The sequence below is a fragment of the Erythrolamprus reginae genome, chromosome 8 (assembly GCF_031021105.1).
Source record: "Erythrolamprus reginae isolate rEryReg1 chromosome 8, rEryReg1.hap1, whole genome shotgun sequence".
NCBI lineage: Eukaryota > Metazoa > Chordata > Lepidosauria > Squamata > Dipsadidae > Erythrolamprus > Erythrolamprus reginae.
In genome coordinates, this window is record NC_091957.1 from 22,760,263 (window position 1) to 22,773,429 (window position 13,167).

Here is a 13,167-nt window from a genome sequence, read left to right on the forward strand (position 1 = left end):
GGGGGAGTTGGTTCCAGAGGGCCGGGGCCGCCACAGAGAAGGCTCTTCCCCTGGGTCCCGCCAGGCGACATTGCTTAGTTGACGGGACCCGGAGAAGATCCACTCTGTGGGACCTAACTGGTCGCTGGGATTCGTGCAGCAGAAGGCGGTCCCTGAGGTAATCTGGTCCGGTGCCATGAAGGGCTTTATAGGTCATAACCAACACTTTGAATTGTGACCGGAAACTGATCGGCAACCAATGCAGATTGCGGAGTGTTGGTGTAACATGGGCATATTTGGGAAAGCCCATGATTGCTCTCGCAGCTGCATTCTGCACGATCTGAAGTTTCCGAACATTTTTCAAAGGTAGCCCCATGTAGAGAGCGTTACAGTAGTCAAGCCTCGAGGTGATGAGGGCATGAGTGACCGTGAGCAGTGACTCCCGGTCCAAGTAGGGTCGCAACTGGTGCACCAGGCGAACCTGGGCAAACGTCCCCCTCGCCACAGCTGAAAGATGTTTCTCTAATGTGAGCTGTGGATCTAGGAGGACGCCCAAGTTGCAAACCTTCTCTGAGGGGGCCAGTGATTCTCCCCCCAGGGTAATGGACGGACAGATGGAGTTGTCCTTGGGAGGTAAGATCCACAGCCACTCCGTCTTGTCTGGGTTGAGTTTGAGCTTGTTGACACTCATCCAGCCCTAACATCCTCCAGGCACCGGCCCATCACTTCCACTGCTTCGTTGGCTGGACATGGGGTGGAGATGTATAACTGGGTATCATCGGCGTATTGATGATACCTCACCCCATGCCCTTGGATGATCTCACCTAGCGGTTTCATGTAGATATGAAATAGCAGGGGGGAGAGGACCGACCCCTGAGGCACCCCACAAGGGAGAGACCTAGAGGTCGACCTCTGATCCCCTACTAACACCGACTGCGACCGACCAGAGAGGTATGAGGAGAACCACTGAAGAACAGTGCCTCCCACTCCCAACCCCTCTAGTCGGTGCAGAAGGATACCATGGTCGATGGTATCGAAAGCCGCTGAGAGGTCAAGAAGCACCAGGACAGAGGACAAGCCCCTGTCCTGGGCCCGCCAGAGATCATCCATCAACGCGACCAAAGCAGTTTCCGTGCTGTAGCCGGGCCTGAATCCAGACTGTTGAGGACCTAGATAATCGGCTTCTTCCAAGGACCGCTGGAGCGGTCATTATAAGGAAAGGAGGATGACCCCACACTTTGCTATCTCAGACCTTCTGAAATTGGTCCCCCCAATCTGTTGGGAGCCGCCCAGAGTCCTTCGGCAGTTGGGTGGCACATAAATATCTTTAATATATTAAATCAATCAATCAATCAATCAATCAATCAATCAATTTGAGACAATCTAAGTGATGGACAAAACACATTTGCTCAGAAGACACAAACTAACCCCAGTGAAGGGCTGCAATTCTTTTTACTACCACACTATGGGGCGTGGCTTATTTTGTGGGTGTGGCTTGCCAGCCATGTGACCAGGTGGGAGTGGCTTGACAATCATGTGACCGGGGGATGTGACTGGCTTAAAGGTGGCCAACTTGACGTCACTCATGTCAAGGGTTAGGGTTAGGGTGCCTGGCCTCTCCTCGTCTCAAAGAGATACAATTTCCGTCTCTATTTACTATTACTGAACATCCAAAATATACTACAGTATTTAATTTTATGTATATATGCTATGTGTGTACATACATATTACACACAGGCACACAAAAATATACATTATCTACAGTGTTTCCCAACCTTGGCAACTTGAAGATATTTGGACTTCAGCTCCCAGAATTCTGGGAGTTGAAGTCCAAATATCTTCAAGTTGCCAAGGTTGGGAAACACTGATCTACTATATGAAGTGTACAGCTCTTCTAAAATTATACACATTCAACTGCAATAGGAAAATCATGTCCAGAGCCTAGAAGAGAGAGAGAAAAAAAAGAAAAGGCTGTGACTGAATGTGGATTTTTGTGACGAAAGGGCTGGGGTGAAGAGCTAGGGCCCTTTGGCCGAGGGAGAGAAGGCAGCGGCCGATCCGCTGCTGCGGAAGAAAGAGCTTCGTCCAACTGGCAGAGGCAAAATGTCCTAAACCCGTGGCGGAGGCTCTTGACCAGATTGTGCTGTTGCGACCTCTCTGCGGCACTAGACCCCAGAGAGCCCCTTGGTTTACCGAGGAACTCTGGGTGTTAAAACACCAGAAGAGACGTCTAGAGAAGTGATGGAGGAAAAGTAAATCTGAATCTGATCGAACACTTGTAAGAGCTAATATTAAAATTTACAAAGTGGCACTCAAGGTGGCAAGATGCGCGTATCATGCCACCTTGATTGCATCAGCAGAATCCCACCCGGCTGCTCTGTTCAGGTGGCCCGCTTCCTTCTCAATGGGGGGTGGCTGGGGAGCCTTTACAGAGTAGTGCCGAGGAATTTAACTCAGTTTTCGCTGATAAAGTCACTCAGATTCGGATGGACCTTGACTCAATTGGATTGCAGTGTAGGCAACAACGAGGTGACTGGGGTCCGTCTTTGTCCATCTGTCTGGGAAGAGTTTGACCTAATGGCACCTGATGAAGTGGACAAGGCCATTGGAGTTGTGAGTTCCGCCACTTGTTTACTGGATCCGTGTCCCTCTTGGTTGGTTTCGGCCAGCAGAGAGATGATACGGAGTTGGGTCTAGGAGATTGTCAACACTTCATTCCTGGCTCCCTACAAGGAGGCACTCATGCGCCCCCTCCTCAAGAAGCCTTTCCTGGACCCAGCCATGCTTAACAACTATCGTCCAGTCTCCAACCTTCCCTTTATGGGGAAGGTTGTTGAGAAGGTGGTGTTGCTCCAGCTCCAGTGGTCCTTGGAAGAAGCCGATTATCTAGGCCCTCAGCAGTCAGGATTCAGGCCCGGCTACAGCAAGGAAACTGCTTTGGTCGCGCTGAGGGATGATCTCTGGTGGGCCTAGGACAGGAGCTTGTCCTCTGTCCTGGTGCTTTTAACCTCTCAGCAGCTTTCGATACCATCGACCATGGTATCCTTCTGCGCCAGCTGGAAGGGTTGGGAGTGGGAGGCACTGTTTTACAGTGGTTCTTCTTCTACCTCTCCGGTCGGTCGCAGTTGGTGTTAGTGATGGGTCAGAGATTGACCTCTAGGTCTCTCCCTTGTGGGGTGCCTCAGGGGTCGGTCCTCTCCCCCCTGCTATTTAATATCTACATAAAACCTCTGGGTGAGATCATCCAAGGGCATGGGATGAGGTAACATTAGTACGCTAATGATACCCAGCTGTACATCTCAACACCATGTCTAGTCAGTGAAGCAGTGGAAGTGATGTTCTGGTGCCTGGAGGCTGTTGGGGTCTAGATGGGTGTCAACAGACTCAAACTCAACCCTGATAAGATGGAGTGGCTGTGGGTTTTGCCTCCCAAGGACAATTCCATCTGTCCATCCATTACCCTGGGGGGGGAATTATTGACCCACTTGGAGGAGGTCCGCAACTTGGGCGTCCTCCTCGATCCACAGCTAACATTGGAGCACCATCTTTCAGCTGTGGTGAGGAGAGCGTTTGCCCAGGTTCGCCTGGTGCACCAGTTGCAGCCCTATTTGTACAGAGAGTCATTGCTCACAGTCACTCATGCCCTCATCAACTCGAGCTTCGACTACTGCAACACTCTCTACATGGGGCTATCTTTGAAAAGTGTTCTGAAACTTCAGATCGTGCAGAATGCAGCCGCGAGAGCAATCATGTGCCTTCCCAGATATGCCCATGTCTCGTCAACACTCCACGGCTTGCACTGGCTGCCGATCAGTTTCTGGTCACAATTCAAAGTGTTGGTCATGACCTATAAAGCCCTTCATGTCATCATCGGACCAGAGTACCTCCGGGACTGCCTTCTGCTGCAGGAATCCCAGCGACCGATTAGGTCCCACAGAGTTGGCCTTCTCCGTGTCCCATCGACTAAACAATGTCGTCTGGTGGGGCCCAGGGGAAGAACCTTCTCTGTGGAGGCCCCGACCCTCTGGAACCAACTCCCCCCCCCCGAGATTAGGACTGCCCCTGCCCTCCTTGCCATTTGTAAACTCTTGAAAACTCATCTATGTCGCCAGGCATGGGGAAATTAATATACCCCTTAGCTATTATAATTTATGTATGGTTTGTTTGAGTTGTATGATTATTTTTATAAGGGTTTTCTAAAATTATTTTTAACATTGGATTTGTATATTGTGTATTGTTCTGTTGTGAGCCGCTCCGAGTCCTCGGAGAGAGACGGCATACAAATCTAAATAATAATAATAATAATAATAATAATAATAATAATAATAATTATTATTATTATTATTATTATTATTATGCACATCCTATACTGACCGCTTAGGAATTGGTTGAGGTCAACAGTGGACATTCGAAGTGTAAAGTTTTGGGAGGGGGTTAGGTGACGATACTACAGAGTCAGGTAGTGAGTTCCATGAATCCACTACTCGGTTACTAAAGTCGTAGTTCCTGCAGTCAAGTTTAGAGCGGTTGACTTTGAGATGGTATCTGTTGTGTGCTTGTGGGTGACAACGGAACAGACACTCCACGTTTACATCCCCCTCATGAAAAAAATACTTTAATGAAAGCAAACATATAGAAATAATATACTATGAACAGTACAATTGAAACAAACTACAGTTACCTTGTAAATAGTTTCATTTATCATTTAGTGAATGTAATAAATATTAGAAAATAAATGTATATAGTTTAATGTATGCAATGGAATGTGTCCAGGTAAAAAAACTCTACTAAAAAACATTAACAAAGATGGTTTATGATCTGTAAAATGGAATAAATTGTGAGTTGAATTATTTGTGAAAACTCAATGAAGAAATTTTGAAAAAAAGAAAAGAAAGCAAACACACACACACAAAACTTTTTGTATTTACAAGAGAACGACCCAAAGAACGGTGTGCCACCATCTTGCCACAATCCAAGAATATGGAAAGCGATGTTGACTTTGTAGAAAATCGAACGGAGAGGGAAGCAGAGCTGGGCGCTTGCAAAAAAGCCGACAGTCGCTCCTTATTAAACTGAAATTTGAGTGGAAAGCGCTGATTTCTTTCTCCTGATTTCTTTGCTCACCTTGTACCACGGCATCAGGCCCCTGATCTCCAGAAAGGTCCTGCCTTTAGTTTCAGGGATAACCTTCCAGATGTAGAAAAAGGTAACCAAGCTAACCGGGCTGCCAAGGATGAGGCTGTAAGGCCCGGTGTACCTCTGGAGAACAAAAGGAGGGAAAGTTAATGTCCAAAGGGAGTTTAAGATGAGTGGACTTCAACTCCCAGAATTCCCCAGCCAGCAGGTTCTAAAGTATGTGGACTACAACTCCCATAATTTCCCTGCCAGCAGGTTCTAAAGTATGTAGACTTCAACTCCCAGAATTTCCCATCCAGCAAGCTCTAAAGTGTGTGGACTTCAACTCCCAGAATTCCCCAGACAGCGGGTTCTAAAGTGCATGGACTTCATCTCCCAGAATTCCCCATCCAGCATGTTTTCGGGTATGTGGACTTTAACTCCCAGATTTCCCCAACCAGCAGGTTCTAAAGTGTGATAACTTCAACTCCCAGAATTCCCAGAGTTCCCTAAGATGGTCAGCTGGTGAATTCTGGGAGCTAAAGTCCCTATCTCTTAAACTTATCAAGCTTGAAAAATGTGCGTTTACAGCTTCCATTTACCCAGAATATGGATCCCCAAGCTATAAATCTCCCTTCTTAGCCAGAGAAAATCCCCCCAATAATTCATGGTTTGTTGGCCCTCCTGATTTCTGGGTGGGTTATCAGTGGTGAAATCCTACCAGTTCGGCCCAATTCAGGCGAACTGGTAGCAGCGGCCGGCAGCAGTTTGGCGAATCAGTAATGGCAGCAGCGTGAGGCTCCGCCCACCTGCCCAGAGGTCGCCATTTCCTAGGCCTCCAAATCGGTAGGGAAGGTAAGTAGATTGGACCACTGGTTTTTAATGTCTTACTTTTGAGAGATGTCCGAAAAAATAGGTGTGGGTTGACTCACCTCCACGTAGACAAGGTTTATGACAGATAGGTAGTTGAAGCACCAGTGTAAGAATTGTCCGATGACATAAGCAGAGGCTCTGGAAGACTGTAGAAAGAGCTCTCCAACCAGGAGGTTGATCAGGGCACCTGAGGCAGAAAAAAAAAGGAGGAGGGAGGGAGGGGGAAAAGGAGAGGGGTAGGGAGAGAGAGAGAGGGATGGAAAAGAAGGAGGGAGGGAGAGGAAAAGGAGGGAGGAAAGAAGGAGGGAAGGAAGGAAGGAGGGAGGGAAGGACGTAAGGAAGGAAGGAAGGAAGGAAAAGATTTGGGTGGGGGGTCGCAAAAATGTACAGTGGTACCTCTACTAACAAACTTAATTTGTTCTGTGACCAGGTTCTTAAGTAGAAACGTTAGTAAGAAGAAGCCATTTTTCCCATAGGAATCAATGTAAAGCAAATAATGCATGTGATTGGGGAAACCACAGCAGATTCCTAGAGAGGCCCCACAGAGGCTTCTCCCCACCTTTTCCAGCCCTGTTTCCTCCCAGGAGATTCCTAGAAAGGCCCCATGGAGACTTCTCCCCACCTTTTCCGCCCCTGTTTCCTCCCAGGAGATTCCTAGAGATGCCCCATGGAGACTTCTCCCTGCCTTTTCTGGCCCTGTTTTCTCCCAGGAGATCCCTAGAGATGCCCCACAGAGGTTTCTCCCTGCCTTTTCCAACCCTGTTTCCTCCCAGGAGATTCCTAGAGAGGCCCCACAGAGGCTTCTCCCTTCCTTTTCCGGCCCTGTTTCCTCCCAGGAGATTCCTAGAGAGGCCCCACAGAGGCTTCTCCCTGCCTTTTCCGGCCCTGTTTCCTCCCAGGAGATTCCTAGAGAGGCCCCATGGAGACTTCTCCCCACCTTTTCTGCCCCTGTTTCCTCCCAGGAGATTCCTAGAGAGGCCCCACGGAGGCTTCTCCCTTCCTTTTCCAGCTACAGTTTTGGAGGCTCAGATTTGTAAGTGGAAAATGGTTCTTGAGAAGAGGCAAAAAAAAAATCTTGAACACCCGGTTCTTATCTAGAAAAGTTTGTAAGTAGAGGCATTCTTAGGTAGAGGTACCACTGGTATACCAGCTGCCAATTTTGATCGCATGACACCGCCACCCCCGAGGGATGCTGATACGAAAACTGGCCCCATTATTTTTCCAGTCACTAAAACCAGATAGCCGAGGGCTACTTCAATTGGAGAATTTTGAAGTCTTTTTTCTTGGCAGCCTTTCGATAAAAGCAATTGAGTGGAGGAGTTGTTTTTTTCTTCCCCTGTGGGTGGGGAAATCCCAGGCCCGGGTGCAAATCTAGCCAACCCACATAGAGGCGTCCACCTACCCCCAAACACAAATACAGTACTTACTTGGCCCCATGGCTTGGATGACAAGGTAAATATTGATAAGGACGTTGTTGAAGATTGCCAACCAGGGAAATTTATTCTGCGGAGGTGGGGGGGGGGGAGGGGGAGAGACAGTTAGATATGGAATAACAGAATTGGAAGGGACCTTGGAGGTCTTCTAGTCCAACCCCCTGCTTAGGCAGGAAACCCTACACTACTTCAGACAAATGTCTATCCAACCTGTTCTTAAAAACTTCCAGTGTTGGCGCATTCACAACTTCTGGTGTCAAGTTGTTCCACGGATCAATTGTTCTAAATTTCTCCTTAGTTCTAAGTTGCTTCTCTCCTTGTTTAGTTTCCACCCATTGCTTCTTGTCCTACTCTCAGGTGCTTTGGAGAATAGGTTGACTCCCTCTTCTTTGTGGCAACCCCTGAGATATTGGAAGGCTGCTATCATGATCCTTAAAAACGTCCAGAATTGGAGTGTTCACAAATTTGGGTTTTAGCAAAATAAGAAGCCACGGCCTTACGTTACCTCTGACCAAAACTCCTGACTCAAGTAAGCATTTATTTTCTCAAACCGTCCTGAGGTAGTAGAAAATTTTAAAAATCCAGATTTTGGGCATCTCTGGAGCCAACTCCCCTTAAAAGTTGTCTTGCAGGCCACAAGATTTAGATAAGAAAAACAAAATGTACTAGGTACCGTATTTGTGGTACCTTAATCTTTTTTTAAAAAATATTTTTATCAATTTTTAACAAGTTTAATATACACACAACATAAAACAGTGCATAGTGAAAAGTGCCCACCACCCAGACACACAAACATACCCCACCACCAAATCGGGGGTGTTTCTTATATAGTCCACTTGACCCAAGAGCAATATATCTATTTACATATTATAGAGTGATTCCAATTTATTTCTTGTAGCTTGGTCTCGGATTCTGCTCATCATATATCGTCTTAGCTTGTCCCACCGTCCCATCACTTGTCCCAATTTAGTTTCATTATCCAAATTTATCCTTTTATCCATAATTTGAAATTGACTATGGTCCACCATGTACCTATACCAGTTTTGCATTGTCCATTTTGTGGTACCTTACTCAATAAACTGCGAGAGGGATCTTTGAGCCCGAGTGGACAAATCTAGTTTCCTAGTACAGAAAATACGACGTCAGCAACAGAGCGATCAATGCCTGGAATACACTACCTGATTCTGTGGTTTCTTCCCCCAAACCCCAAAAACCTTATTCTCAGATTGTCTACAGTCGACCTCTCCCCATTTCTAAGAGGTTTGTAAGGGGCGTGAATAAGTGCACTATTGTGCCTACCGTCCCTGTCCTACTGTCCCATTGTCCAAATTTACCTATAATAATAATAATAATAATAATAATAATAATAATAATAATAATAAATTATTAGATTTGTATGCCGCCCCCTCTTCGAGGACTCGGAGTGGCTCACCACAGTAATACAACATACAAATCCAATGTTAAAAGCAAAAACAGTTTTAAAACCCTTAATTCAAAACAATCATACAACTCAAACAAACCATACATAAAATGAAGCAGCCGAGGGGAATCAATTTCCCCATGCCTGGCGACAAAGGTGAGTTTTCAGGATCTTGCGAAACGCAAGGAGGGTGGGGGCAGTCCTAATCTCCAGTGGGAGTTGATTCCAGAGGGCCGGGGCCACCACAGAGAAAGCTCTTCCCCTGGGTCCCGCCAAACGGCATTGTTTTGTTGACAGGACCTGGAGAAGGCCAACTCTGTGGGACCTATTATGTTTATACCATACTTATTATCTTGTATACGTTTTGACAAATAAAAGATACACGGTGTTGTGGTTGGCATCAGAGAGCTGTCTGTTTCCAGAAGACCCATCTGGCTGCAACATGAGTCAGACAGGGAATCAGAAGATGACACAGGGAGAAAAAATGGCGTTCCCCATGGCAGCGTACTAGGACCTACTCTTTTCATCCTCTACATCAGTGTTTCCCAACCTTGGCAACTTGAAGAGATCTGGACTTCAACTCCCAGAATTCCCCGGCCAGCATTCACTGGCTGGGGAATTCTGGGAGTTGAAGTCCAGATCTCTTCAAGTTGCCAAGGTTGGGAAACACTGCTCTACATCAACAACCTCTGCGATCATATCACTAGCAACTGTCTTCTTTTCGCTGATGATGTAAAACTCTTCAACACCACGGACAATTCAGCTATTCTCCAAAAAGACCCTGCCATTGTCTTTGATTGGTCCAACACCTGGCAACTTCAACTATCAACCAAAAATGCTCTGTCTTCCACATTGGCAAAAAGAATCCGACCCTCAAATATAAACTGAATAAACAAAATCTCCCAGACAACCCCCACTCGGTAAAAGACCTTGGTATACTAATATCTAATGACATAAGTGCCAACGCCATCGCCAAAAAGGCTTCAAGAGTTATTAACCTGATCCTACATAGCTTCTATTCCGGCAATCTCACTCTACTTACCAGAGTTTACAAGACTTTCGCCAGACCCATCCTCAAATACAGCTCATCTGTCTGGAACCCATATGACATTTCGGACATCAACACCCTTGAAAATGTCCAAAGATACTTCACCAGAAGAGCCCTTCACTCCTCCACTCGAAACAGAATACCCTACGAAACCAGACTTACAATCCTTGGTCTAGAAAGCATAGAACTACGACACCTTAATCTAAGTATTGCCCATAAGATCATATGCTACAACGTCCTGCCTGTCAAAGACTACTTCAGCTTCAACTGCAACAACACAAGAGCACGCAACAGATACAAACTTAATATTAACCGCTCCAAACTGGACTGTAAAAAATATGACTTTAGCAATCAAGTTGTCAAAGTGTGGAACTCACTACCGGACTCCATAGTGGCAACCCCTAACCCTCAACATTTTCCCCTTAGACTATCCATTATTGACCTCTCCAGATTTCTAAGAGGTCAGTAAAGGGCGTGCATAAGTGCACCAGGGTGTTTTCCGTCCCCTGTCCAATTGTCTCTCCTATATCTCATATTTCTTTTCTTCCACCCATATATCTCTTCCTCTATCCTCCATTGTTGTATTGAATTTTATTCTTATATCTTCACTCCTATCCTTTCTTTCTTTCTTTCTTTCCTTCCTTCCTTCCTTTCTTTCTTTCCTTCCTTCCTTTCTTTGATATATATTCTACATGGTTAATCTCATTAACCTTCATTATGTATTAGATAAAATAAATAAATAAATAAAATAAAATAAAGACAGGGAGCAGGAAAGGACAGCAGAGAAAGAGAGGGGAATGGATTCAGCCAGCCCTCCAGCCACAGGTTCCTCGGACTTAGAAGGGGATGAATTAATGAATAATCCTATTCTGAATCCTCAAGTATGAAGAATGTTGGAAAGACAAGAGCAGCTGCGCAAGCGCAGAAACAAACAATAGGACACAGCTTATAAGATTTAATGACGCTGCTGTAACCTTGATAAAAAAGGGAGGGTTGGAGTGAGCTGTGTGGGAGATTATCGTTTGAGCTTTGAAGAAGAGACATTGATGCATTGTGGTTTCATTTTGGATTTTGGATTTCTGTGAACACTTTGACACTCAAGCAGGAAGTACTGTGCAGACTTGAGTGAGTAACCTTCTGGACTAATAACTCAGCATTGCTCTGGCACAAGCTTGAAAGTATTGTATGGACTTGAGTGAGTAACTCTGACCTTCTGAACTAATAACCTAGCATTGCTTGTGCATTCCCAGAGGCATATATAAAGGAAACCTTTTTGTTTTATTGCTCCCATGTTGTGTGTTTGATTTATTACTTTGCTCTTGGGTGGCTAGAAGCCAGGCAGAACACACACGAGGGGTTTATTAGCGGTTTTAATTGTCTTTTTAAATTGCTCATTTTTTATATATTTTAATATAGTCCTTAGGGTGTATAAACAAACAAGCAAATAAATTTAAACATGAGCCAGCCATGTGCAGCAGCTGCCAAAAAAGCCAACACAGTTCTAGGCTGCATCAACAGAGGGATAGAATCAAGATCACATGAAGTGTTGATACCACTTTATAAGGCCTTGGTAAGGCCACACTTGGAATATGGCATCCAGGTTTGGTCGCCATGATGCAAAAAAGATGTTGAGATTCTAGAAAGAGTGCAGAGAAGAGCAACCAGGATGATTAGGGGACTGGAGGCTAAAACACATGAAGAACGGTTGCAGGAACTGGGCATGGCTAGTTTAATGAAAAGAAGGACTAGGGGGGACATGATAGCAGCCTTGCAGTATCTCAGGGGTTGCCACAAAGAAGAAGGAGTCAAGCAATTCTCCAAAGCATCTGAGGGTAGAAGAAGAAGCAATGGGTGGAAACTAAATAAGGAGAGAAGCAACTGAGAACTAAGGAGAAATTCTCTGACAGTTAGAACAATTGATCCGTGGAACAACTTGCCACCAGAGGTTGCGAATGCTCCAATGCCGGAAGTTCTTAAGAAGATAACCATCTGTCTGAAGTGGTGTAGGGTGTTCTGCCCAAGCAGGGGGTTGGACTAGAAGACCTCCAGGGTCCCTTCCAACTCTTTTTATTCTAAATTCTAAAATCCCATCCTTTGTGAACAACTTCTCCCATGTTACGTTACCTGTAAGTCTTGGGTTGACATCAGCAAGAGGGTGAAGAATGTGGCCATCCCAAACCCAACGAGAAACTGGATTTTCCGTCCTTTTCTGTCAACAATGTACATCTGCAAAATGGGGGATGGGGGAGGAAAATGGAATCACCACCCGCTGGTTTATCTCCTAGGTCAGAACAGAGATCACCTGGTGGTCTGTTTTCCACCTCCATTAAGCTCCCACGCACCCGCCTCCCCAAAAGCCAAAGCCGCTAGTTTGATTTCAAGTCAGGATGGCTATTTCGCTTGGCTGAAATGCTGCATCTGGTTTCTTTAACAAAACAGGATTAAAAATAGAGGAAGACAATAAGGAGGTGGGAGGAGGAGGAGAGCTCACCCCGCATAAGATAGCCAGGAGTATGAGGGAATTGTTTATCATTTTGAAATAACGGGCCTGTTTGTCGCTTAGCCCTGTCGAATTGAGCATTTCTTCAGTGCTGAGGTAGATCTGAAAGAAAACCAGCAGAAGAAAAGGACTCACTCTCCAGACATGCTCAGAAGACCTTCAACATCATTGGTTATTTTTTTTATTTTTTTTATTATTATTTTTTATTTTATTTTAATTTAATTTTATTTTATTTTTATCTGTCTGTCTGTCTGTCATCTATCTATCTATCTATCTATCTATCTATCTATCTATCTATCTATCTATCTATCTATCTAACATCTATCTATCATCTGCTGGAACAAACAAACAAATAAATAAATAAATATCACATCCTGGATTGTCTGATTGAGTTTTTAGCTGTAGTTTTTTGATGTATTAGATTCGTTTTGTATGCTTTGTTTCTATATTTATTCTGTGAGCTGCCCAAAGATTTTGGAGAAGGGCGGCATATAAATCTAATAAATAATAATGATGATGATGATGATAATAATAATAATAATAATAATAATGACAACAACAATAAATCCAATTAGCTTAATGTAATTAATCTAAAACCCTAAAACCATTAAAAAAAACCTTCTCATTCCCATTCAATCAACTAACTAAGTAACTAAGTAACTAAGTAACTAAGTAACTAAGTAACTAAGTAACTAAGTAACTAAGTAACTAAGTAACTAAGTAACTAAGTAACTAAGTAACTAAGTAACTAAGTAACTAAGTAACTAAGTAACTAAGTAACTAAGTAACTAACTAAGTA

At 44.7% G+C, this 13,167-nt stretch overlaps 1 protein-coding gene across 1 annotated transcript in view; it reads right to left on the bottom strand.

Moving 5' to 3' along the window:
• The window catches only part of LOC139170759 (uncharacterized), a 100,457-nt gene that overhangs the window by 66,498 nt on the left and 20,792 nt on the right, over positions 1–13,167 (bottom strand). The window contains exons 9-13 of the mRNA XM_070758258.1: positions 12,360–12,470; positions 11,993–12,094; positions 7,395–7,470; positions 6,027–6,154; positions 5,104–5,238 (exon numbers count right to left, since the gene is read on the bottom strand). Coding sequence (XP_070614359.1) covers positions 5,104–5,238; positions 6,027–6,154; positions 7,395–7,470; positions 11,993–12,094; positions 12,360–12,470 — 552 coding nt within the window. The remainder of the gene's footprint in view (positions 1–5,103; positions 5,239–6,026; positions 6,155–7,394; positions 7,471–11,992; positions 12,095–12,359; positions 12,471–13,167) is intronic.